Below are 26,095 nucleotides of genomic sequence, written 5' to 3' on the forward strand. Positions count from 1 at the left end.
ACCTTTAGCGGCGCTTTCCCACAAACGCCGCTAAAGATCATGACCTTTAGTAGAATCACGACCTTTAGCGACGCTTTTCCCAAAAACACCGCTAAAAATCATAACATTTAAAAAAATATTTTATTTTAATTAAATAATATTTATTTCTATATTAAATATTATATTATGTTTAATTTTTGAAATTTAAACTTTAAACTATATACTTTAAGGATAAATAAAAAAATATTAATTAAATTAAATTTTTCATTAAAATTTAAACTTCAAAACTAAATATAAAAATTAATGAATTTAAATTTAATACATAAACATTGATTCAATATGTAATTTAATACATAAAAAAATAGCACACAAAGTATTACAATTTCTAAAACAAAATTCATCCTAATGAGAAAATAATGCCAAATCATCACCACCTCTCATTAATCAAAGGAAAAAGATCAGAAAAGAAGAAGAAACAATATACAATAGAGGGCTGGTTCAAGCTTAGATGAAGCCAAAGTATTGCAATGCCTGCATATATAACTTAGTGAAGTACTTTGATCTTGATCTTGGTTAAGACTTGTTCCAGCAATAAAAAAAATTGTTAAACGAAATCTCGGTCACCTGATTGAGCAAAACAAGGAAATTAGCTATACCATTTACTGTAATGAAAGTTAAATCAGTAAAAAGTAAACCCATAATAAAAAAAATTGATGCTAGGCTAATCGTAAATGCTAATGTCGCTGTAAATAAGTGACACGCATAAATCCAGTTTCATGTTGATGGACTTGTAAAGGCCTCAAAAAGAAAATAAGTAGCATATATGAAAAAGACAAAAAGGGTCAAATGAAGGTTAAATGAAATGTCATGACGAACCTCACCTGTTTAATGTCTATCTCCTTTCTCGATTTCATGCGACTCATAACATGTTTCACTTTTTTTATTAAGCTCACAAATATCACAGGTTTTTAGTTATCATAATCTTAATTTCTACGTCCAATAGCATTGATAAAGTAATTATTTTTCATTCAAACAAATTTGGTATTATCTTTAGTCACTTTGAAATGTCTAACTGTTAAAGATGAGCGCAAAATGTCATAGTTGCTGAAAAACAAGCTCATGCCAAAGTTCGAACTCTATACCTCTAGCATATAAGGGATCTTGAACCCAAAGTATTGAAAATGTCGATCAAAAAGAAGAGGAGATAAACTTGACAATGAAACTCTAATGGAAAGACGTTAAAATTTTGGAAGAAAAAAGCAAAAGATGTTTAAGGGACTCATGTCAAGAACTCATGTCAAAATAAAACTGGTAATGGATAAACTCGGGACTCATCAAGATTCATCAAGATAAAAAATAAAAAAGAACCTACCTCGTGCTATTGCATCCTCTTTCCTTCTCAACTCCTGCAAAATATAAAGTTAACATTCAGTTACTACAAGGACAAATTAATCTAAGAGCAAAATGAATAGCAAAGTCACCTTCCATACAACACAGTTACATATTGCATTCAAACATATAAGAACAAATTACCTGTTCACGCTTATTCAGTTCAACCTCTTTTGCTTTAAGTTCCTTCTCTCTTGCTTTTAGATCATATATATTTTAATCATATATAAGACAAAAACATCAAAAGAAGTCTATGATTTTAATCATATATTTTTTAATCATTTTGTGACCAAAGAATGGATGTTGGGTAGAAAATATATAAGAAAATGCATTGAGAATCGGACAAATGTACTTCAAAGTTAACATATAAAATTAACATAGAAAAAAATTAACTTTTATGAATGATATAACAGCATAAAAAATATCTTCTATCATATAAAAACCTCAATTATTGATGGTTTTTTACTTATTAGTTTAATCAATTATGAGGTCTCAAAACAACCACAATTGTTACTAACGCTAAAACAAGATAGTGGATGTACTTTGTGAAAAAAAACAAATTATTTCTCTTGTAATTTATATGAAAATTTAAACCATTTAAACACGAAATGCAAAGTACAAACACAGTTCCTGCTCAGAGGCCCCTCCGGGTAAACAATCAACAGGTTTCTGATTTCAAGTTAACATTTGCCCTTCCTCTTTTGGTTTAAAACTCAAAGTTTTTATGATTTTTTTTATATTTTTCTTGTCAAATTTACTATTAATATAATATTATATTTGAAGTTTGTATTTGTCTCTTTCAATAATATTACCTTCAAAATTTAAACATACATTCTCTTTTTAAAATGTAATATAGGTTATCACTTCACTCAATATTTTTTCATCTATCAATTCAAGTTTTTATGACATAGGCAGAATCAAACTAGAAATCTTCTCATAAAATTAGCTACCTATAATTGTTTCAAAGCTACAGCTTAGGGTAAGTCAATTTCCATATGACTAAATAGTAAACAGTAACAATCTGAGTTAAAATATATATATATAAGGGAAAAATAATAGATAACCAGATGAGGAGATTTATATCTACACAAACCTCCTTAATAACAACAAAATTAAAATTAAAGCAAATGAATCGTGCTCCTAAATTGAAATTAAATGAGCAAATCTAGATCCATGTTCGTGCTCCTAAAGTGAAATTAAATGAGCAAATCTAGATCCATGTTAAGATCAAGAATTTTAATAATAAAAATAAACAAATTAAAGTATAGAGACAGAATATGCTATTTAAGGGATGTAAAGCTTTTTCTTTGAAAAAAAAAACTAATAGTAAGTATAGCTTTAAATTAGGGAAGTTATAGCACTAAAATAATAAAATTTGATTGTAACGTGATTTATTCCAAAAATTTTCTCACCAAGTATTCTTTCTTAAAAGGAAAAACCCCCCAAGTGCAACAACACAATATAAAAAGCAATCTGACTAGATGCTATGCAAGCTCAAGAATTTGTTTAATCATTTATTGGATTTGGAAGTAATAAACACCTTTTTCTTGTTTTTCGGAGTGACGATGATTCTTTTCTTTATTTATGAAATATATAAAAGTTGACATGGCAAGTACTCCTTCAAGTTCCAAGCTTTTATTTTAAAGTCATAACTTGGATGATCACCGGACAACAAATAGCCCATAATACATCATCACCTTCGACATCTTTTGAGTCGAGTGGTAAAAAATTTAATGCCTTTAAGCAAGATTCTAAATTTAAGTTTTTTTAATTAGAAAAAAAATAGTACAGAAAGAGCTTGCCCTCCGTCGACTTGATTCTAGATTTAATCAAAACCCAATGTGGCAAATGGATACCAAAATGTGTCAGACCAAAAAGAACACACCACCTACATTTTTATAGATGCTAAATATTAGTGCTGAGATCTTATGAAGTGATTTTCTCTATTATATTAATTCCCTTAGCTATAATCTCTGGCCATTGCTGCTTTTATGCTACTACCACTAATACTAGTGTATTTGATTATATATCAAATCAAAATCTCCGGTTTCCTCTTTATTAATCAAGCAGTATCTCTTTAAATATTCAGAACAAATAGAACCACTGTATTCAGAATCAAATCAGCATCCATGAGATAAACATAAAACAGAAGGGGACAAATTGACTAACCAATGAACATAATGACAAACAACGGTTAGCCTGTGAGAGCTGAGTTTAGTGCGCTATGAACATCAATCCCAATCTGTGCTTCAGCTTTCTCCAATTCAGTTGTGGCTGAGCTCAGCTTCTGGGTGAAATCTTCAAGCCCTTTCTGGACAAGATTTACGTCGATCCGATCGAGTGGCACTGCCTCAATAGCAATTATATCTGCAAATGAGTTGGCATGGATAAAAACAAAACTGCTGCTGACAAAGTACTTTGTAGTTTCACTTCCTTCATGCACTGACAGCACACCACGCTTCAATTCTGCAATTGTTGCTACATGTCCTGGAAGAACACCCATCTGTCCAGTTGTGGCTGGTACTATAACCATGTCAACCTGGACACAGAGAGTTCAAGATTTAAGAGATTCATCTAAAGAGCAATATATAGTCAATGATTTCAAACATTATTATTATTTTCCCTTCATCCACCTCATTCTTTTTTCTCTTACAGAGTACATCAACACCATGAAAAGTTGCATTACTGTTCCAAATTACACAGGACTAATATTCATGGGAGAACCTACCATGCCCCTCAGCCAAACCCACACTGAAAACAAACAAGAAAAACATAAATAAAAAAAAAAACAAACATGCATTCCTCTCTTTCATTGTTTCATTTATTATCAATCAGAATGGCTTCTAGGGCAGGGACAGTTCAATATTGTAGCTTTACTTCATTATGTTTACCATTGCTCAAACTTAGCAAAAGAGCAAGAAAAACAACAGTGAACTTAGGTTGAGTCATCCAAGTTGAATGGAAGAGCCATATAAGGTCAGATTTAGTTGAAAATAGAGGAAATTCCCTTAATGGTCTTGGTGTTGGAATTTTCTGAGAGAAAATATAGATGGAAATGGAAGAAGAATGTTCAAAATACACTATCTTTCAATCACAGCAAGGATTATGATTAAAATCTAAACAATTTTAATAATAATACAATTTTAACCTCCTTACTAACGTCGTACGATTCCTCGACGCACTGTTCTTTGACTCCTACATAATCAATTGTTCCATGTTAAGATCAAGAACTAAATATTTAATTTAAAATTAAAGAAAATGAATCGTGCTACTAAAGTAAAATTAAATAAGCAAATCTAGATCTAGAAGCAAGGCATTCGAATTAATAGATTTAAGCAGCCGAAATTTCCCAGTAAAATCTCTACAAAATTAAAGAAAAAAGAAACATTTAGGCCAAATTTCTAACTTCTGAATGAAAAAAAATGCTCTAATTAAAAAGGGGGAATAAACCTGGTTGGAGGAGGTTGGAGAAAAAGAAACATGTTGGACTTCGGCGGATGAAGACGAAGTGAGACCACCGTAGATGCAACGAGCATGGTCGTAACAAGAGGTCCAGATCCCTTGATTTTGCTGATTCTTTTCTATATCCGCGATCAAAACTCAGATAAAGAGTTTTTTTTGGAAGCTCCGATGACGAATGGGTGAAATCCGACGAACTTCGCCGGTTCCCGACCTCCTTCTTTCCCTTTTTTTTCTCAGCCGAACAAATACAATAGATGTATTGACTTGGTGTTGCTGGAAATGGGAATTTTGGGGGCAAATTTTGAGAGTTATTTGGGGGATTTAGGGCGCACGACGGAGATAAGAGGAAGAGGGAGTAACGAGCGGGTAAAGGGATTTTAGCTCAATTTTTTGTGGCGTTTTGCCTAAAAATGCCTATTACTTAATTTTAAATTTTTTTTCATTTTTAACATATTTTTTTATTTTTTCTTTCAAAATTTTTGGGCTGACATTATCATTTTTTAGAATTTTTTTAAATTTTAAATATTAAACTTTTTAATTGAAATATGAACTAAAATATTAAATTTTTTATTTTTAATTTTTTTTATTTTTTATTTTTAAAATTTTTAATTTTTAATTTTAAAAATTTTTTTGAAGATTTTTATAATTTTTAAATTAACATATAAAATACAAAAAGAAACTTTAAGAGAAATAAAATGGAATCGATGAATTAAAATAATACAAAATGATACAGCAATACAAGCATTATTCTTTTAAGTATGGTCTGCATTAATTGTTTAGATTTTTATATAAATGGCATTTAATTATATGTATACACCTAAATTTTGATAGAGATACATCTCAGAATTATATATGAATTTCAGATTAATGTGTAATTGTAGACATGAAATTCTAATTGTGGTTTAAATGTATAGTTGGAACATTAATTTTGATTTAATCATACACATTTTAAAAAATAAATACATCAATATATTTTTATATTGGATAAATATAAATATTTATGTCTGCAGTATATAAATATAAAATTATGTTATATCAATAATTGTGTTAATAATTTATAAGAGCTGGATCAAATTAAAGTTCATGTATACAATTGCACACTAAACCATTGTTAGAAAAAGAAACATTTACCGGGGATTTTGGATTTCGAATTGGGGAAAAAGGGGTGATTATTTTAAGGATTCGGATTAAGGAAAAGGGGGAAATTATCTCTTACATAATTTAAACTATAATCATAATTTTAATATATTAAAATTAATATTATCTCTTTTATAATTATATAATAAATTATTCATTAATTAATCTAGGCCTTAAACCCCTAACCCCTACCCCCTAAACCCTAAATCATAAACATAATCTCTAAACCCTAAAAACCTAACACTTAACCCCTAAGCCTTAAACCCTAACCCTTAAACAATAAACCATAATCCCTAACCCCATAATCCATAAACCTTAAAACAGTAACTCATACACTTTAAACCCTAAACCATAAACCCTAAACTATAATGATAATTAATTCAATATTTTAAAATTAATACTATCTCTTTTATAATTATATAAGAAAATATTTATCATATAAATTTAAGAAACATTAATTAATCTAAACCCTAAACTCATAATGCCTAAACCCTAAACCATAAGTCTTAAAACATAAACCCTGAACCATGAACCCCTAACACCTAAACCTTAAACCCCAACCCTTAAACCACCCGTAAACCATAATCCCTAAACCCATAATCCATAAACCTTAAAATAGTAACTCATAAACATTAAATCCTTAACCATATACCATAAACCCTAAACTATAAAGATAATTAACTCAATATTTTAAAATTAAAACTATCACTTTTACAATTATATAAGAAAATATTTAACATATAAATTAAAAAACAATTAGTCATATACCAAAAATCTATAAAATTACTTTAAATAATAGTATTCTAATTTTTTCCAGTTTTTGTGGCGTTTTTCAAAAAACGTCGCTAAAGCCACTAAGAGCTCAATACAAAATGATGGTGTATTGCAAAATTCATTTATGGCGTTTTTCATTAAACGCCGCTAAAGATCGAGCATTAGTGGCATTTTTCAAAAAGCGCCGCTAAAGGTGTACATATAGCGGCGTTTCTTAAAAAGCGCCGCTAATACTTGATCTTTAGCGGTGTTTTTAAAAAGTGCCGCTAAAGCCACTAAAAGCTCAATACAAAAACAATGGAGTTTTGCAAAAAATTTTGCAGTATTTTTCAAAAAGCGTCGCTAAAGGTGTACTTATAGCGGCGTTTTTTAAAAAGAGCCGCTAATACTTTATCTTTAGTGGCATTTTTAAAAAGCGCCGCTAAAGCCACTAAAAGTTCAATACAAAATGACGGAGTTTTGCAAAATTCTTTTGAAGCGTTTTTCAAAAAACACTGCTAAAGGTGTACATATAGAGGCATTTTTAAAAAAGCACCGCTAATACTTGATCTTTAGCGGTGTTTTTTGTAAAGCGCAGTTAATGCTCATTCTTTAGCTGCATTTTTCATTAAAACGCTGCTAAAAACCTGTTTTGTTGTAGCGATGATTCCTGCTTCTAACCATTTGATCACTTCCTTTCTCACAACTTCTTTCATAAAAGGATGGAGCCTCCTTTGCCCATCAATTCGAGCTCCTTCACCTTTTTTTGAAATAATTTTATGCATGCAAAATGAAAGGCTTATACCTCAAATATTAGCTATGGTCCAACTAATTGCTTTCTTAAATTTCTTTAGAATAACAATTAGTTGTTCCTCTTGATATTTCCTCAGTTATGCTGAAATAGTCACAGGTAAAGTGGAATAGTCACCTAAATAAATGTATTTCAAATGGGAAGGAAGTACCTTTAGTTTGAGTTTAGGTGGTTATTCAATTTATAACTTGGGTTGCACAAATTCTCTGACTTCTAACTCCAATGGTTCAAACCGTGTGGATTGAATAAAATTTCTCGAATTGGCTTTGTCAAAACCATTTTTTTGAAAAGGTCGACTTTTTAAAAAAATGAAAATGGGAGTCGCCACCAATCCCTTTTTTGTGAGGTGTGATCGGATCACCTCGTAATTTAAACATTTTAATAAAAAATTTTAGATTTACTAAAACAATTATTTTGGTCTACGAAATTTGAGAAAAATGGGTTCTAGAGTCGGTTATGTGCGAGGAAGGATTAGCACCCTCGTAGCGCCTAAAATTGATACCTAGTTGATTAATTAACGTCTTAATGTCGAATATTTGAAAACTTGAAAGAAATTGCATTACGATCCATTTTTTATTATTGTTAATTTTACGAAAAATGTAACGCCTCGATTTTTGGGCCTGGAAGTAGTGGGCCTTGAGTCTGGGTTCAGGTAGGAGACGGCCCGAATAAATGGGATGGTTTAATTTTTATTATTATTTTGTATGTCTAGTGTAGTAATTAAAAAAATTACGAAGAGTTTATGGTGTGGGAAAAAGGTCCAAGAGTAAATCCAATTCGAGGCAGTTCCTGAATTTTTAATTTTGGAAAGAGACGGTTCTGGCGATATGGGCTTTTAAGATTGAGGTGGTAAAATAGGACACAAGGAAGCTTGTGGTCTAGTGGCTATGGTGTCATTAAGGTTGCAAGGGAGCCAGAGTTCAAGTCACAAGGTAAGCATGTTGTTACTTTTATTTTTTTTCTTTTTTGTGTGCATGTGCCGGGCATGTGATAGAGCTTAAGTGGAAATTCGGCTAGGGCTTTAGGAAGGTTGGGTCGTGGGCCTAATTGGCCATTAGGGCAAGCTTTATTTTCTTTTTGTTTACTGAATTAGGGTTAGCCACCTAGAGCCTTCCCTTTCATTCTATTCTCTTTTCAATATCACAAAAAGCCAAAAACGCAAAGTAGAATTTCCTGAGTGCCGAATTATTTCTTCTCTTCTCCTCTCTTCTTCTATTTTCTTTTCTCCTTCTTTTCTTCTCTAGCCGAAACATTCCTACCATTCTACTCATCTCCTCTTTCATTCCCATTTTTTTCTAAACCTCTATAGCCGATTGCCATAAAATCCGAAATCCCGAAAGTTGTTTCTTGTGCCGATTTCTTCTAGCCAATCCTCCTATTTTCTTCATCTCTTTTGGCTGATTTTCACATCCTCTAAACCTCAACCCCTGTCAGCAATACCATTGCAAAACCACCATACCAAATCATCTTCCTCTTCACAGTTCCAAAAGCCGAAAACACCATAGTTTTTAGGGACATACAGCTGAATCTTTAGATCTCTAAGATTCGATTTCTGCTAGTGTTTAAGGGCTAGGCCTACATCAGATCTGAGTAGAAACTGAAGTGGAAGCGTGTTGGTTGAAAGAACCTGTGGTAAGTACTCAGATCTTTTTTTTATTTCGGGTTTTAGAAAATGTCGAAATCCCTAAAAGCTTAGGGAGGCTGTTGATTGGAGCTTAAGGCTCTAAGAGTTGTAACAATTGATTTGTTTTTGTGTTAGTATGATCTAGAGGGTGCTGATCGAAGGCTTGGACAAGTGGAACAACTAGATCTAGATCTAGTCACTAGTTTTGGCAAAGGTAGGACCTCAAGGGCCATAGGTATTGATGGCCGACTATGGTAAGTAAGTTTATGATGGTTGCCATTGTATTTTGGATCTGATATGTCTAGTGACCGCTTGTAGGATATTGTGGGAGATTTTAGTAGTAGTTGTCACAAATCAGGTGTGTAAACGACACCTACTAGTAGACTAGATCGGCAAAAGCCGAAAAGCTGAAATGCCGAAAAGCCGGCATTTCAAGAACTTGCAAGCGTGCGAACGCTCGTGGGATTGTTTGTATTGATAATTTTGGTAACTTCAACGGTAAGATTACAAAGTGCTCAATTTCGTGCACTTCGGTATATTTGGGCTTAATGGGCCGAAATCGGGTTAATGGACCAACGGGCCCAATTCGGTAATAACATTCGGTAAGTGTTTCTGTTAATACGTTAATAACTATAATGAGCATGAAACCCTAAAAAGACTGATAAAATTACTAAAATACCTCTGTAAGGTAGAATTATCGTATTATCCCTAAAGGGGTAAGTTTACGATTACGCCTCTCGAGGGTAAATAACTGTTCTTACGCTATAATCTGACTGTCTTTCTGAAGCATGCCTTGTTAATTATATATATTCTGCATACATGTCATATTGCATGGGGTTGGGTTTTGTTATGGAGGAAGAACCCGTTCTGATGGCTGTGCCACATATTCTGATATAAGCAGCTTTGCTGCGGATTATAGTTAGTGCTGCAACCGGTGCTAACACTGTAAGTGTAGGGATGGCGTAGGTGATTTATTCCCCACAGGAAGTGTAGGGATGGACAGAGGCAAGTGCAGGGTTGGATGGGGTTATCATGCATTAATCATATGAGACTATTTTGTTATGGGCCAACTGTATTGAAATAGGCCCAACTGTGTTAATATGGGCAAGGCCCAATATATCTCGACTTGTAATAGGGCTACGGCCTAGATTAATACTGATATGGGCTAGGCCCAATATACTCTGATACTGTAAGGGGCTATGGCCCAGATTAATATTGATATGGGCTAGGCCCAATATACTCTGATACTGTAAGGGGCTATGGCCCAGATTAATATTGATATGGGCTAGGGCCCAATTAACACTGATTTCTGAATAGGGCTTAGGCCCAGTAAAGCTTGAACTGATTTGGGCTCTGCTTGGGATACTTTACACACTGAGTTTTCCAAACTCAACCCATTTTTCCCATCTTTGCAGGTGAGCCTTAGATCGGTGGACTTGGAGCTGGAGGGATTCAGAGTGGCCATGTGGATTGTTTAAAATAAGTGTTTACGCCTTCACTTTTATTTTAGATTATTTCTTTTATGTTTTCGAGTTTTTAATTTGTAATAAGGCCGTTTTAATTATTTTAGTATATTTTGTTAGCTTAGATATGATATTGTTTTAATTGTTTAAAATTGAATAGCTCTAGGGCACGGTTTAAAAAGATTGACAAAGCTTCCGCAACGAAAACATTTTAAAAAAAATTAGCAAGTGCTTTCAAAGGCTTAAAACGAAATAGTTTTTCTTGAACAATCATTCAGTTAAAGTGTGGCAATGGTTGTGTGCATGTCTAGGAGTGGATCCATGGAGAGCTTGGTATTTAAGCAGTCTAATTGACTCACCTCCTCTTTTCCGGCATCCTACCTGGTGCACAGCTTTCATTCACTTTAATCTATAACAAAAATACTCTTTAAACACTAAGAAAGATGTTAGTTAAAACATGAATTTTACAGCAACGCTTCAATGTGACACGCCGAATTTGGGCTTAACTTCTGGGCCGAGTTTGGGGTGTTACAAAAAAAATTGCTTGGATAAATCGAAACGAATGTTAAAGACCCTCTTGTCTTGAGGTAGCAAAATGTCATATCCCATAAGTTAGGACACGACACTTTGAACCTTTGAGAACAAGCTTGTCTTTATTTTTATTTTTGAAATCTCATGTGTTTTAATTTAGAAGGATATTCGATTATGTAGATCCAACAAGAAAGAATTGAGACCTCGTAAGTTAGGGCACGACTTTCTCGAGTTTCTAAATACGAAATATTTCCTTTATTTTTATTTAAAATTCATGTATTTTGAAATTTGAAGGGCTATTCGGCTATTTAAATTTAATGAGAAAATTGAGACCCTGTAATTTAGGATACGATTTCTCGAATTTACTAAATGCGTAAGATTGCTGGTTTTCAAAATTTTATTTTTTTTCAAGTTTGGGTAAAAATGTATAATGTTTAAAATGGTTTACAAATGAAATGTCATATTAGCAAAGGAAAATAATGAATATGTTAATAAAACAACATATGATAATCGTATAATGTACACTATTTTAACATCAACAAGCACCATCAAATGATAAATAAAATAAATAATGACAATTGTACAAGCCCGTTTGGCCCCTAGCCCAAAACTCATTTTCTAACGCCTAGCCCAAAACCTATCTTCTAACCCACAAAGCCCAAACCTAAAATTTTTAAACCCAAATGACCCCCAAACCCAATAACACAGCCTAATACATAAAATAAAAAGAAAAACAAAAACAAAACCTAGCCTATCTTCTGCCGTCAGCACTAGCCACCCTACCGTCCCGTCACATCGCCAATGCAAGTGGCGCCTGTCTCCACCGCCATTCGCCTGTAGCATTAAAAGAGAAGGGACAGTATGCGGAAGAAAAAAACACTTGTAAAAGAGGGGCTATAAAAAACCAGAGAGGGATCGGGTGCAAGGGGTCTCCTTTTCTCTTTTTTTGTTCTTGATTTTTATTTCTTTGAAATACAAAAGAAGATTGACATAAAAAACAGACTCAAATACACACTCAAAACTAGCAGCAAGGAATATCGAAGACCGATCTAAAGGTCTATTTACAGTTTTTATTTTTACCCTTTTTTTCTTTTTCGAATATTATTGGCACGTATCATTTCTATTTTATTAAAAACAACACACATACATTAAATAAATAGATAAAATATAAAAAAAGAGAGGAAGAAAATCACCTCTATGCTATTTCTGGCCACCGTGTACGGTGGCCGGCGCGGCAGACGGCGCGGAGGACAGTGACCGATCTGACAACGGAGACCTGGGGCTGAAGGAGAGCTGAGGGGCCTGCTTTCTATTTTTTTAAGGGAATGGAGAAAACTGATTTTTTTTTAAAAAAAATTTGAGTTTATATAGTGATACAATATGGCGACGTTTTGGGTCTCAACTCACAGCACCAAAACGACGCCGTTCAGGTGTCGACCTGAGGACCCGACGCACTCTGCAGAAGATCCGCGTGTTTTTGAAGCGGAGGGGTTATTTGCGCATTTGGCCCCTCTGCTTTTTCCTGATCTCGCAATTAAGTCTTTCTTTTATTTCAATTTCGCCTTAAAATTTATTTTCAGTTCCATTTTGGTCTCCATTCGAACGACGTTGTTTTAAGGGCTCAGGTATATTGTCCATTTGGCCCTCTACGGTCGCACGCGCATTCAAATGGGTCCCTTTTATTATATTCCTCTTTAAAATCGGCCCGAAAACTTCATATTTGTTTCAAATTTAGTCCCTTTTTTAGATTTAATGTGGTCTCTATATTATTTTACCATTTTTTATTTTAAATATTATTTATTATTCTATTTACTACTTTCGTATTATTATTATTAGCATATTTTACTATTATTTAGGCATTTTTAGTTTTAATTAATACCTACATATATTTTATATATTCATATAGTTGTTTTTTTTCCTAATATATATTTTATGTATACACTTTTAAATACTATATGCATACATACTAACATTATACCATATATATATTTTTATAAATATCATATATATATATATATATTTAATACATTGTGTACATACTTTTAATATCATCATGTTTTCATTTTAATATATATGTATATATCTATGTAATATCATTAATATTTATTTTTAAACATTATTATTATTTTTTTAGCATGTATATACTATGTAAATGGTTTAAATATTGCATTTTTATTATATATATATATATTTTAATACGGATACATTTTGTATATATTACGTGTATATATCTTTTAATATTGTATTTTTATTGTTATGGATATACCTTAATACTATATCATTTATATACTTTTATTTCTCATATTATCTTATGTTTATGTTTTTAAACTATACCATGTATATATTATTTCTATATATCTATTTATATAGTTATCGATAGTTGTTTTTAATATTATGATTATTTCTAATATGTATGTATTATGTATTTCTTCTAATACTATACATTGTATTTTCTTACTATTATCATTACTATATTTATTATTATTATTAACTTTGATCATTTGACATATTATTGTTATCGCTTTTTTTTTCTTTCTTTTTCTTTCTTACTATCATTGCATCATTATTATTATTATTATTTTTACTTATTTTCTCATTACTTAGTTATTTACGTTTCTTATTCATTCATATTTTCGTTATTATTACACTTTAGGCATTATGTTTATTCGTTTATTCATATGTGTCTCAATATATATGCAAATTTACATTATTCGTCATTATTATTGTTTATATCATCACCTCTGTTATTATTATTATGCATGTTAATCCTGCGATTTGTTTCTCATTTCACCATGTGATTATGATTATGTTGGTCCTTTACTCGACGCATATAATTGTGTTTTCTAAAATAAAACAAGTTTCGTATTTAGACAATTCGAGAAAATTGTGCCCTAATGTAACACCCTGAATTTGGGCCTAGAAGTTTTGGGCCTTGAGCATGGGAGTGGCTGAAGGCAACTTATAATATTTTGTTATGCATGTAAATTTCTTTAATGAAGGCTTGTTTTAGTGGTTAAGTGTGCTGAGAAGTGTTGGAGAAGTCCTGGGTTCAAACCTGGACTCTAGCAAAAAATTTGGTTTAAGGTGAATCAAACCCTGGGTGTAGTAGGTAGGCCTTAAGAATATTGTTGGAGAAATTGTGCCACAAAAAGCCTTGTGGTCTAGAGGCAAAGTAGCTCCACATAAGAGCAGGAAGGTGGCGTCATAGAGTTGGCAAGGAGGTCCAGGGTTCGAAACTCATGGCAATCAAAGAGCATTTATTTTGCTAACAGGGGGCGGCAAGAGTTGGTGTTGAATTTAAACTCTGATGATGGAGGGATCCCACATCGGGAAGCTAACATAAGAGTGGATGCGAAGCTGGCTTTAAATAGACAGAACCATGAGGAGAGTAAAGGTACCTTTCTTGGTTGATCCCTTTCGCTTTATGGCATGCTCGTTTGGGTTGGGCGTCGGCTAAGAGTGCTCGGAGCGCGGGTTAACTCCAGTCTCCTATCAGGTGTGTATTTCTCACTACTCTAGCTGTAGGATGGCTACTTCGGGCCGAAAGGGGCTATGTGAGCCCAATGGGCCTAGGGGCCATGTGAGCCCAATGGTCCTACGAGCCCAATTGGATAAGTTGTTTGATTGTGTAGTAAATATTGGAATAGGCTAGGTGAATCTCATATCTGTAGGCTAGAATTACCGAAATACCCCTATAGGGTAGAATTACCGAAATACCCCTGTAGGGTAGAATTATCGAAATACCCCTGTAAGGTAGAATTACCGAAATGCCCTGTAGGGTAGAATTATCGAAATACCCTTGTAGGGTAGAATTATCGAAATACCCCTGTAGGGTAGAATTACCGAAATACCCCTGTAGGGTAGAATTACCGAAATACCCCTGTAGGGTAGAACTACCGAAATACCTCTGTAGGGTGGAACTACCGAAATACCCCTGTAGGGTGGAACTACCGAAATACCCCAGAAGGGTAGAATTACCGAAATACCCCTGTAAGGTATAATTACCGAAATACCCCTATAGGGTACAATTACCGAAATACCCCTGTAGGGTAGAATTACCGAAATACCCCTATAGGGTAGTATTACAGAAATACCCCTGTAGGATAGAATTATCGAAATACCCCTGTAGGGTAGAATTACCGAAATACCCCTATAGGGTAGAATTACTGAAATACCCCTGTAGGGTAGAGTTACCGAGATACCCTTGTGGGGTTAAAATTACCATTTTTCCCCTAAGGTGTTAAATGACAGTTTTGCCCTTGTGGGCAAGTGACTGACCTGGACTGTGTGGTTGACGGATTAAATTGTGAATATATGTTGGTGATATGAATGACTTGACTGTGATTGTTTGATTCAAATATCGGTATGATATTCTGATTCTATATGTTGTATGCCATGACATGTATATCTGTTGCATGGGATTTCGGTTATATTGATGGAGGAAGTGTTCCGGTGGCTATGCCACAAATATCTGTTTCTGTTGGCTATGCCACAAATATCTGTTCTGGTGGCTCTGCCACAATATTTGTTTCTGGTGACTCTGTCACAATATTTGTTGACCGATCGATGGCTGAGTGTCGATCATGTTACCGAAGGCTGTGTGCCATTATTGTGGGCTTCGTACCGATTATAGACCCGTTATCGATGGCTGAGTGCCGATCATGTTACCGAAGGCTGTGTACCGTTATTGTGGGCTTCGTGCCGATTATAGACCTGTTATCGATGGCTTTGTGCCACGTATTCTGTTAAGTGGCTTTGCCACATTATCTAATTCTAGTGGCTCTGCCACAATATCTGTATTTGGTGACTCTGTCACAATATCTATTCTGGCAGCCATGCTGCAAATTTTGTGGTGTGTAGTGGATGGGTGGGTCGAGTTGTCTCCCCCACATGGTGTAAGGTTGGTACGGGGGTGTATACGGATGGATTGGGTTGGGTTTGCATTCACATTCTGATTCTGATTCTGTTACCTGATACTGATTCTGATTCTGTCACCTCATTCTGATTCTGATTCTTTCACCGGATTCTGATTCTGATTCTCATTTTGATTCTAGTTCTGATAATGTTTCTTATTCTGTAATGGGCTAAAGCCCATCTGGTACTGTCTGTTATAATGGGCTAAGGCCCAATTGATACTGAAACTGTAAGTAGGGCTGGGGCCAAACTTTTAATTCTTTTATATGACTGACTGTTCCTTTTATACAATAGGGGATTTCACACTGAGTTTTCGTAAACTCACCCCGTTTATTAACCTTTCAAGTAATTTCCAGCCTTAGACGGATCGGAGCTGCGAGGGGCTTGGAGGAAGCCACACACACTGTTTATGTTATAGTTTTGATTATTACTTTTAAATGTTTTATGTGGGTTGTAGTAAAGCCGTTGTAATTTTCTAGATTTCAAATTTGGAATTTTATTTATTGTTCTTATAATTACTAGTATTAGAACACGGTTTTCCAAAGCAACTACTGTTGTTCAAAACATCACGTATCCGCAATTGTTTTTAAATTAAGCTTCCGCAACTGCCAAGATTTTTACAAAGTTGTTAAGAATGTTATTCAGCTGAGGTTTTCTAACAAGGTTTAAAAAGGGTTTTTAATGGAAACATGGTTTTCGAAAAACACTTTAATGTGACACGCCAGATTCGAGCCAAACTTCCAGGCCGGGTTTGGGGTGTTACATTTAGTGGTATCAGAGCCTGGGTTGCAACAACTCGGCTGTGGATTGGGTTTTCAAAGGTTGAATTTTAGAAAATTATTTTCAACCACGTGATCTGTTTGAAGTGTTTCTCTTAAAAAGTGTGGCACACCAAGTCTCTGGCGCCGAATCCGTAAGTCTTCTGAATACTGTTGTCTGTTTAGAAATTGAAATACAATAGAATCCTTAGATATTGGTCTGAATTTAAATTTGGTATTTATTTTACGTGGATGTGATGTTTGGATATAGAAATTGTATATATGTGTGATAAATATGTGTCTGCTTCAGTGAATAACAGTTGTATGTATGAGATGTTTCAAGTTCTAGTTGAAGTGTGATAGTGATAGTAGGATCAGAGTGCGCAGTAGTAGCGTAGTGGGGTAGATGTTACATGACTACCCTGTTAGATGGAAATTTCGGGGACGAAATTTCTTTAAGGGAGGTAGAGTTGTAACACCCTGAATTTGGACCTAGAAGTTTTGGGCCTTGAGCATGGGAGTGGTTGAAGGCAACTTATAATATTTTGTTATACATGTAAATTTCGTTAATGAAGGCTTGTTTTAGTGGTTAAGTGTGCTGAGAAGTGTTGGAGAAGTCCTGGGTTCAAACCTGGACTCTAGAAAAAAAATTGGTTTAAGGTGAATCAAACCCTGGGTGTAGTAGGTAGGCCTTAAGAATATTGTTGGAGAAATTGTGCCACAAAAAGCCTTGTGGTCTAGTGGCAAAGTAGCGCCACATAAGAGGCAGGAAGGTGGCGTCATAGAGTTGGCAAGGAGGTCCAAGGTTTGAAACTCATGGCAATCAAAGAGCATTTATTTTGCTAACAGTGGGCGGCAAGAGTTGGTGTTGAATTTAAACTCTGATGATGGAGGGATCCCACATCGGGAAGCTAACATAAGAGTGGATGCAAAGCTGGCTTTAAATAGAGAGAACCATGAGGAGAGTAAAGGTACCTTTCTTGGTTGATCCCTTTCGCTTTATGGCATGCTCGTTTGGGTTGGGCGTCGGCTAAGAGTGCTCGGAGCGCGGGTTAAATCCAGTCTCCTATCAGGTGTGTATTTCTCTGTAATATGGCTACTTTGGGCCGAAAGGGGCCATGTGAGCCCAATGGGCCAACGGGCCCAATTGGATAAGTTGTTTGATTGTGTAGTAAATATTGGAATAGGCTAGGTGAATCTCATATTTGTAGGCTAGAATTACCGAAATACCCCTATAGGGTAGAATTACCGAAATACCCTTATAAGGTAGAATTACCGAAATATCCCTATAGGATAGAATTACCGAAATACCCCTGTAGGAGGGTAGAATTACAGAAATACCCTGTTTGGATAGAATTACCGAAATACCCCTCTAGGGTAGAATTACCGAAATACCCCCTTTGGGTAGATTACTGAAATACCCCTCTAGGGTAGAATTACTGAAATACCCCTCTAGGGTAGAGTTACCGAGATACCCTTGTGGGGTAAAAATTACCATTTTTCCCCTAAGGTATTAAATGACTGTTTTGCCCTTGTGGGGAAGTGACTGACTTGGACTATGTGGTTGACGGATTAAATTGTGAATATATGTTGGTGATATGAATGACTTGACTGTGATTGTTTGATTCAAATATCGGCATGATATTCTGATTCTATATGTTGTATGCCATGACATGTATATCTGTTGCATGGGATTTGGGTTATATTGATGGATGAAGCGTTCCGGTGGCTATGCCACAAATATCTGTTTCTGTTGGCTATGCCACAAATATCTGTTCTGGTGGCTCTGCCACAATATTTGTATCTGGTGACTCTGTCACAATATCTGTTGGTCGATCGATGGCTGAGTGCCGATCATGTTACCGAAGGCTGTGTGCCATTATTGTGGGCTTCGTGCTGATTATAAACCCATTATCGATGGCTGAGTGTCGGTCATGTTACCGAAGGCTGTGTACCATTATTGTGGGCTTCGTGCCGATTATAGACCTGTTATCGATGGCTTTGTGCCACGTATTTTGTTAAGTGGCTTTGCCACATTATCTGATTCTAGTGGCTCTGCCACAATATCTGTATCTGGTGACTCTGTCACAATATCTGTTCTGGCAGTCATGCTGCAAATTTTGTGGTGTGTAGCGGATGGGTGGGTCGAGTTGTCTCCCCACATGGTGTAAGGTTGGTACGGGGGTGTATACGGATGGATTGGGTTGGGTTTGTATTCACATTCTGATTCTGATTCTGTTACCTGATACTGATTCCGATTCTGCCACGTAATTCTGATTCTGATTCTATCACCGGATTCTGATTCTGATTCTCATTTTGATTCTAGCTCTGATAATGTTTCTTATTCTGTAATGGGCTAAAGCCCATCTAGTACTGTCTGTTATAATGGGCTAAGGCCCAATTGATACTGAAACTGTAAGTAGGGCTGGGGCCAAACTTTTAATTCTTTTATATGATTGATTCCTTTTATACAATAGGGGATTTCACACTGAGTTTTCATAAACTCACCCCGTTTATTAACCTTTCAGGTAATTTCCAGCCTTAGATGGATCGGAGCTACGAGGGGCTCGGAGGAAGCCACACACATTGTTTATGTTATAGTTTTGATTATTACTTTTAAATGTTTTATGTGGGTTGTAGTAAAGCCATTGTAATTTTCTGGATTTCAAATTTGGAATTTTATTTATTGTTCTTATAATTACTAGTATTAGAACACGGTTTTCCAAAGCAACTACTGTTGTTTAAAACATCACGTATCCGCAGTTGTTTTTAAATTAAGCTTCCGCAACTGCCAAGATTTTTACAAAGTTGTTAAGAATGTTATTCAGCTGAGGTTTTCTAACAAGGTTTAAAAAGGGTTTTTAATGGAAACATGGTTTTCGAAAAACACTTTAATGTGACACGCCAGATTCGAGCCAAACTTCCAGGCCGGGTTTGGGGTGTTACACCTAACTTACTGGGTTTCGATTTTTCTCGTTTAATCTAAATAGTGATATAGTCCTATAAATCACATTACGTTTTTACTCGATGCCTTAAAATAATTCTTTCTTAAACTTGATATTCCGTATTTGGTAATTCAAGACAATCGTGCCCTAACTTACTGGGTTTCGATTTTTCTCATTTAACCTAAATAGTGGAATACTCTTTTAAATCGCTATACGAGTTTTGAAAAAAGCTTATTCTCGGAGATACGAAGTGTTGTGCCCTAACTTACTGGGTATGACATTTTGTCACCTCGAAATAAGAATTTGTTTTGAAATAAAGGCAATATTCGGTGTTTGAGAATTTGAGAAGACGTGGCCTAACTTACTAGGTTTCGATTTCTCTCGTTTACTCTAAATAATCGAATACCCTTTTAATAAGTTAAAATACGTAAATTTTATATAAAAGGCAAGCTCGCTCTCAAAAATTCAAGATGTCGTGTTCTAACTTACTGGATGTGACATTTTATATTTTGAGACGAGAAAGTCTTTAATATTTGAGCATTTTCTTTACAAAAAGGGATCGTATTTCAATGTCTTTCAAGTTTTCAATCTTCGACATTAAGACACTAATTAATCAACTAGGTACCAATTTTTGGGCGTATCGAGGGTGCTAATCCTTCCTCGTGCGTAACCCACTCCCGAACTCATTTTTCGATTTTTGTAGACCAAAAATTATTATTTTAGTAAATCTTAACTTTTATTAAAATGATTAATTTATGGTGATCCGATCACACCTCATCAAAAAGGATTGGTGGCGACTTCCATTTTTCGTTTTCATTTCCAAAATCCAAGTCGATTCCCGTTTTTCCAAAAAAATGGTTACGACAACAATGATAATAGCAACAACGCACACACATAAAGAATAATGTCAATCAAATAATGGAGACAAAGAAACAAATACACAAATAAATATAAGGGAAGATAATTTGTAAAATATTGAAAATAAAGAATCAAGTTAAAGTAAAATGTAATTAAAGATATAATTTGTAATAAAATATATAAATAAATAATATAGTAAATAAATAAGCAAAATTAATCAAAACACGAATTAAGTTGAAACTCGCGAAGTTTAAAACTCATATTGCAAAATAAATGAGGAAAAAAGAAATACGAATATACAAATAAAATTAAATTAGATAGTAAAAACTTAAATATATAAAATAATAAAAAGAAGAAATAACGAATAAATGACTAAATAAAATAGATAAAATAAATATGATAATGTTAAATTTAAGCAAAAAATTTAAAGGAAAGATAAATAAATAAATAAAAATCATATTGGAGTTAAATATTTAAAAGGTAAAAGTATAAGGGACAAAATAAACAAATGTAACAAATAGAAACAGTGTTAAATTTAGCTATTAAAAAAATAAAGGATAATAAATAAATAACACATAAATAATAAAATTAGCCAAACGAAAGACTAAATTTAAAGAAAAAACAAAGTGGTTTTAAAATTATATCAAAGTATATAAGTAGACAGAAGATAAATACGATATATATAATTTTAGGTAAACAAATATATATAAAAACTAATAGCAATAATATTACAAGACCAATTAATTTAATTATATAATAACAAAACAAATAAATAAATACAAAAAGTGAAAGTATAAAAATAAAAATAATAAAAAAATAATAAACTAATTAATTTCATAATAAAATAATCAAGAATCACAAAGAAAGGACTAAGTTGAATTTTAAAAATAAAAATTGGGGTGAATTTTAAAATAAAATAAAAGAAAAGGACCATATTAAATGGGCGAATAACAAGGAGGGACCAAAATGAGAACTAATTCCCTTCCAAAACACGCAACTTCAAGGCGGGCTTAATTGAAAACTGAAATAAATTATAGGGCCAAAATTAAAGATTAAAAAGACTTGATTGCAAGAGGATAAAAGGCGGAAGGACTAAACTAGCAAACAGCCCATTAATCAAAAACAGGTGGATCCTCTGGACGGGTCAAGTCAGTGCGCTGTTAAGGCTCAAAACAACTTCATTTTGGAGCGATTTAAGCTATCCCAAAACGGCATCGTTTCGGTGTTCTATTTAAGCCTAAAATTTTTCAAAAAAATTCATTCCAACTCTATTTCAGAAAAAAAAAATTGAATTGCTCTCAACTCTCCATTCCCCTCCGATTTTTGGCAGGAGCTCCAGCCATCGGCCACCGTGGCGGCCACCGGTCACCAGCGATGGTGCCGCAGTCTGCGATGGCCGAAAGATAAAAAGTCTCATTTTTTGGGTTTTTTAACTTCTCTAACCCAAAAATGCCATCTTCCATCGGAGATGGCAACCTCAGCTCCCTCCACGATGACATCCATGCAAGAAAGGTAAGATTTGATTCCTTTCTTTTTCATTTTTCTTTAAAAAAAACTAGTAGAAATATCAATAGAAAAGAACAAATAAGCAAATATAAAACAAAAGGACCACCTTTTTTTCAAATTTTGTTTCTGATTGTTCTTCTTATATTTGATTTTTAGTATTTGATACTCTCTGTAAAAAAATAAATTGATGATTTGAGGGCTTTTATGGCCGAAGGAAATACAACATTTTTTGTTTGTTATTGCCTCTCTGCTATTGTATGTTTGTCCTTTCTAACGGAGGCTGTAGGTGGCGTGCTGACGTGGCAGTATGGAGGGGAGTGGCGTGCGACAGTGGAGGCTATTAGGGATTAGGGATTGCTAAAAATGTTGTTTAGGTTTTGGGCCTTTTTGGGCTTATGGTTTAGCTGGGTTGTTTGGGGTTTGGGTTTAGTTTTATTTGGGTTTGGATTGGGCAAGGGTCTGTGAATGGATTGTTAAAAAATTGGACTTTATATTTATTTTTGTTTATTTTGTTGTCTTTTTGGTTTATGATGGGCCGGGCAAATTGGGCTTGTTATAGTCTTCCATCAAAGCCTTGTTTTCTTCACCTTCTTCATCTTGCAAAGGGTCAAGATCTAAAGCTTTCTCCAATGGATCTTCTTCAAAATTACTTTCCATAGAAACTAAGGTTTCTATCTCTTTCATAACTAAACACTCTTTTGTCGAATCGGGAAATTTCATCACTTTAAAGATGTTAAAGGTTACCTGATCGTCTTGAACTCGCATGGTGAGTTCAACTTTCTACACATCAATTAACATTCTTCCCGTAGCTAAGAAAGATCTCCCAAGGATGATCGGCACTTCCTCATCTACTTCAAAATCTAAGACAATAAAATCAACATGAAAAATAAAGTTATCGACTTTTACCAAAACATCATTAATCTTTCCCTCAAGATATGCTAAAGATCGATCCACTAGCTGAAGCGTCACAGTTGTAGGTCTTACTTCACCTATCCCTAGCATCTTAAAAATAGACTTAGGCATCAAGTTGATAGTCGCTCCTAAATCACACAAAGCTTTACCACAGTAAGATTCACCAATGTTACAGGGTATAGTAAAGCTTTCTGAGTCTTTCAATTTTAGTGGCTATTTATTCTGCAAGAACGCACTGCACTCCTTTGTCAAGGAAACAGTCTCATACTCACTCAATCGTTTCTTATTAGACAGTATATCCTTCATAAACTTCATATAATTCGGCATTTGTTCTAAAGCTTCCACCAACGGAATATTGATATGTAACTGCTTCAGAACATCCAAAAACTTCTTGAATTGCACCTCATATTTCTGCTTGTGTTGCTACAATCTTTGCGGATATATAGGTGATGGAACTTTCGATTGAACCGAATGAATCCTCTAAGTAGGTAAATCTTCATCCAAAGATGATGTTAAAGTATCTGAATTCACTAAGTTAGGATTTACCTTGTCAGACTTTGTAGATTCTGACTCCTTTGGTGTAGGAATTTCAACAGCTGGTTGATTCTTCTCAACGGCCTTATCTTCAACATCAATCAATCAGGGTTCCAGACTTTTACCACTTCGCAATGCCACTGCCTTGATATGTTCTTTACCCAAATTTCTTGGATTCTCAATATTTCTTAGCAAGGTTCCTTGTGGTCTATTACGAAGCTCCATAGCTAACTAACCCACTTAGTTTTCCAAATTTTTCAATGTTGCTACTTGGCTTTGGATCAAATCGTCATTCTTTTCCATGTATATTTTCAACAAGTTCTTCAAACTGTTTGATGTCTCAGCTTGAGGTGGTTTTGGAGCTTGCTGATTAAACCCTTGAGATTAATTAGGTCTATGCTGTAATAAGTTGTTGTTCGGTCCATTTCTTTGGTTGCTCCAAGAAAAGTTAGGATGATTACGCTATAAAGGATTGTAGTAGTTGGATTGGGGTCCTTGTCCACTCCTATTTTGATGTTGCTTCCCCACATAGTATATTGACTCGGGATTTGATAGACAATTCTCAAAAGAATAACATTCCCTATAGTACACACAGAAAACTACTTCAAACGGACTTGGTGGTTGAGCTGCAAAATTATTAGCACTATTAGCAGTAAATTGTTTTAACATAGAGGAAATAGACGATACTTGAGCTGATAACGAAGTGAGGGCATCAACTTCATGAACTCTGACTACACGTCTTCCTAAAGTTGTTCGATTTGTTGGCCATTGATAGTTATTACTTATGATCCACTCAATGATCTCATAAGCCTCATTATAAGACTTAGACAAAATTGCACCATTCGTGGAAGCATCTACCATCAATCTTGTATGCAGATTGAGACCATTATAGAATGTCTCCAACTGGAAACAATGAGGAATCCCATGATGAGGAAACTTACGAAGTAACTCTTTGAATCGCTCCCAAGCCTCATACAAAGACTCGTCATCCAATTGTTGGAAAGTTGTGATCTCGTTTCTGTAGCATCTTGATTTTGGGCCTAGTTGGAATAGTGGTTTCGAGACCATAAATTCAAAGTAGAAATATTTGTTCTATAATTATTTTGAGTTTTATGACATGTTTTCATGATTGTGTGAAAGTTTCATGAAGAAATTTTGTAAATAAGTGTCCAATTTGACTTCTAGGACTAAATTGCAAAAGTTGCAAAATATGAGATTCTAGAAGCTTTAAGTATAAAATAGTTTTGGATTATCAATTAGAGGTCCTTAAATAGAAATTTTCCCAGTTTCTATTTTTATGGACAAAAATGGGCATGAGTAGGTAAAATTTGAAAGTTTAGGAAAAAAGACATTTTGGTCATATAGTAATTAAAAGATTAAAAAGGGAAAAATGAAGCAAAATTTGCTCATCTTCTTCAAGCTAGGGCCAAAAATTTGAAGCTCTCTACAGCAAGGGTTTCTTCACTTTTCCAACTTGATAGTAAGTGCATTCTAGCCCCGTTTTTAATGTTCTTTGCATTTTTAAAGTTGTCATCAACCAATCTAGCTATTTCTACCAATATTTTGAGCTACGGTTCATGGTCAAAAACTTACCTATGTGTGACTTGAATGTATTTTGATGTTTAATGGAGGAATATGAAAGTTTGGTGTGTGATAAACATCTTTTACTAAGTGATTTTTCATGAAAATACCTAAAAAGGATCTTTTTGTAAAAGTTATAAAAATGGGTTGGAAAAATCTGGTTTAATGAAAAATGTGGGCTGGTATAAGCTTGATATAGGTTTGGCTAGGATTGGGTAACAAGGAAAATGGACACATTTCATTTTACGAGCCTAGGGACAATTTATAAATATGTGAAAGTTTAGGGGTAAAACTATAATTCTACTAAAGTATGATTTTTGGACTGATTTGAACAATGTGATAATTAACTGAGCTAAATTTGCTATTATATATTAAGAAAATGAAGTCTAGACTTAAACTGAGGAAAGAACAAGGTTGTAGACTAAATCGAATAGTTAGCCATATTTTGGTACTGAGGTAAGTTTGTGTGTAAATAATGTAGCGTTACATTATTAGGTATTTAATGCTTTAGTATTTCATGAATTGCGTAATTATATTTGTGGATTTGATTAATGTTGACTCGATGACGATTCGATGAAAATTTGATACCTCAAAATCCCTGTTGAACCTTAGGAATAGATAGGATACAAATGTCATGACATTAGGGTTATGAGTTTACATGTAAGACCATATCTGAGATATGGCATCATTATTAGATTTCGTGTAAGACCATGTCTGGGACATGGCATCGATATGAGAATCGTGTAAGACCATAGCTGGGCTATAGGCATCGATATGTGATCCCATGTAAGACCATATTTAGGTATGGCATTGGTATGGTTCTATATGTATGTGATTCCCGAGTATCCTTTAGAATTCCAAGTGGTTCAACGGGTAATCCAAAGATTATGTCAACGAAATGACAAGGTATGAACAAGTTGAAAGGGTACAGGTATGTA

General features: G+C 34.2%; 1 protein-coding gene and 1 non-coding gene across 2 annotated transcripts; one reads left to right on the plus strand and one right to left on the minus strand.

Moving 5' to 3' along the window:
- Window positions 1-273: 273 nt before the first annotated feature.
- Window positions 274-23,801, minus strand: LOC107891478 (uncharacterized). The gene is made up of 8 exons (XM_016816303.2): window positions 23,738-23,801; window positions 23,589-23,665; window positions 11,896-11,983; window positions 4,819-5,211; window positions 4,517-4,563; window positions 3,538-3,907; window positions 1,352-1,385; window positions 274-603 (listed from the first exon to the last, which is right to left on the minus strand). Exons 1-6 carry the CDS (start codon window positions 23,799-23,801, stop codon window positions 3,563-3,565), a joined length of 1,014 nt encoding a protein of 337 aa, XP_016671792.2. The 3' UTR covers window positions 274-603; window positions 1,352-1,385; window positions 3,538-3,562.
- Window positions 23,802-24,495: 694 nt separating this feature from the next.
- LOC121210311 (small nucleolar RNA R71) lies at window positions 24,496-24,603 on the plus strand. Its single transcript, XR_005905425.1, has one exon. It is a non-coding gene; the product is annotated as a small nucleolar RNA R71 (small nucleolar RNA).
- The last annotated feature ends 1,492 nt before the right edge of the window (window positions 24,604-26,095 follow it).

This window comes from Gossypium hirsutum, chromosome A11 (assembly GCF_007990345.1).
Source record: "Gossypium hirsutum isolate 1008001.06 chromosome A11, Gossypium_hirsutum_v2.1, whole genome shotgun sequence".
NCBI classification, from domain to species: Eukaryota; Viridiplantae; Streptophyta; class Magnoliopsida; order Malvales; family Malvaceae; genus Gossypium; species Gossypium hirsutum.

What these genes read in the sequence shown, in the direction of transcription:
- LOC107891478 (XM_016816303.2), bottom strand. Translation starts at nt 23,801, where the DNA reads ATGGAGCTTCGTAATAGACCACAAGGAACCTTGCTAAGAAATATTGAG. An exon ending in GACGGCAGAAGATAGGCTAG is followed by an intron (nt 5,212 to 11,895) that starts GTTTTGTTTTTG and finishes CAAAAAATTGAG; the next exon opens with CTAAAATCCCTTTACCCGCT. An exon ending in CTCCAACCTCCTCCAACCAG is followed by an intron (nt 4,564 to 4,818) that starts GTTTATTCCCCC and finishes TTGATTATGTAG; the next exon opens with GAGTCAAAGAACAGTGCGTC.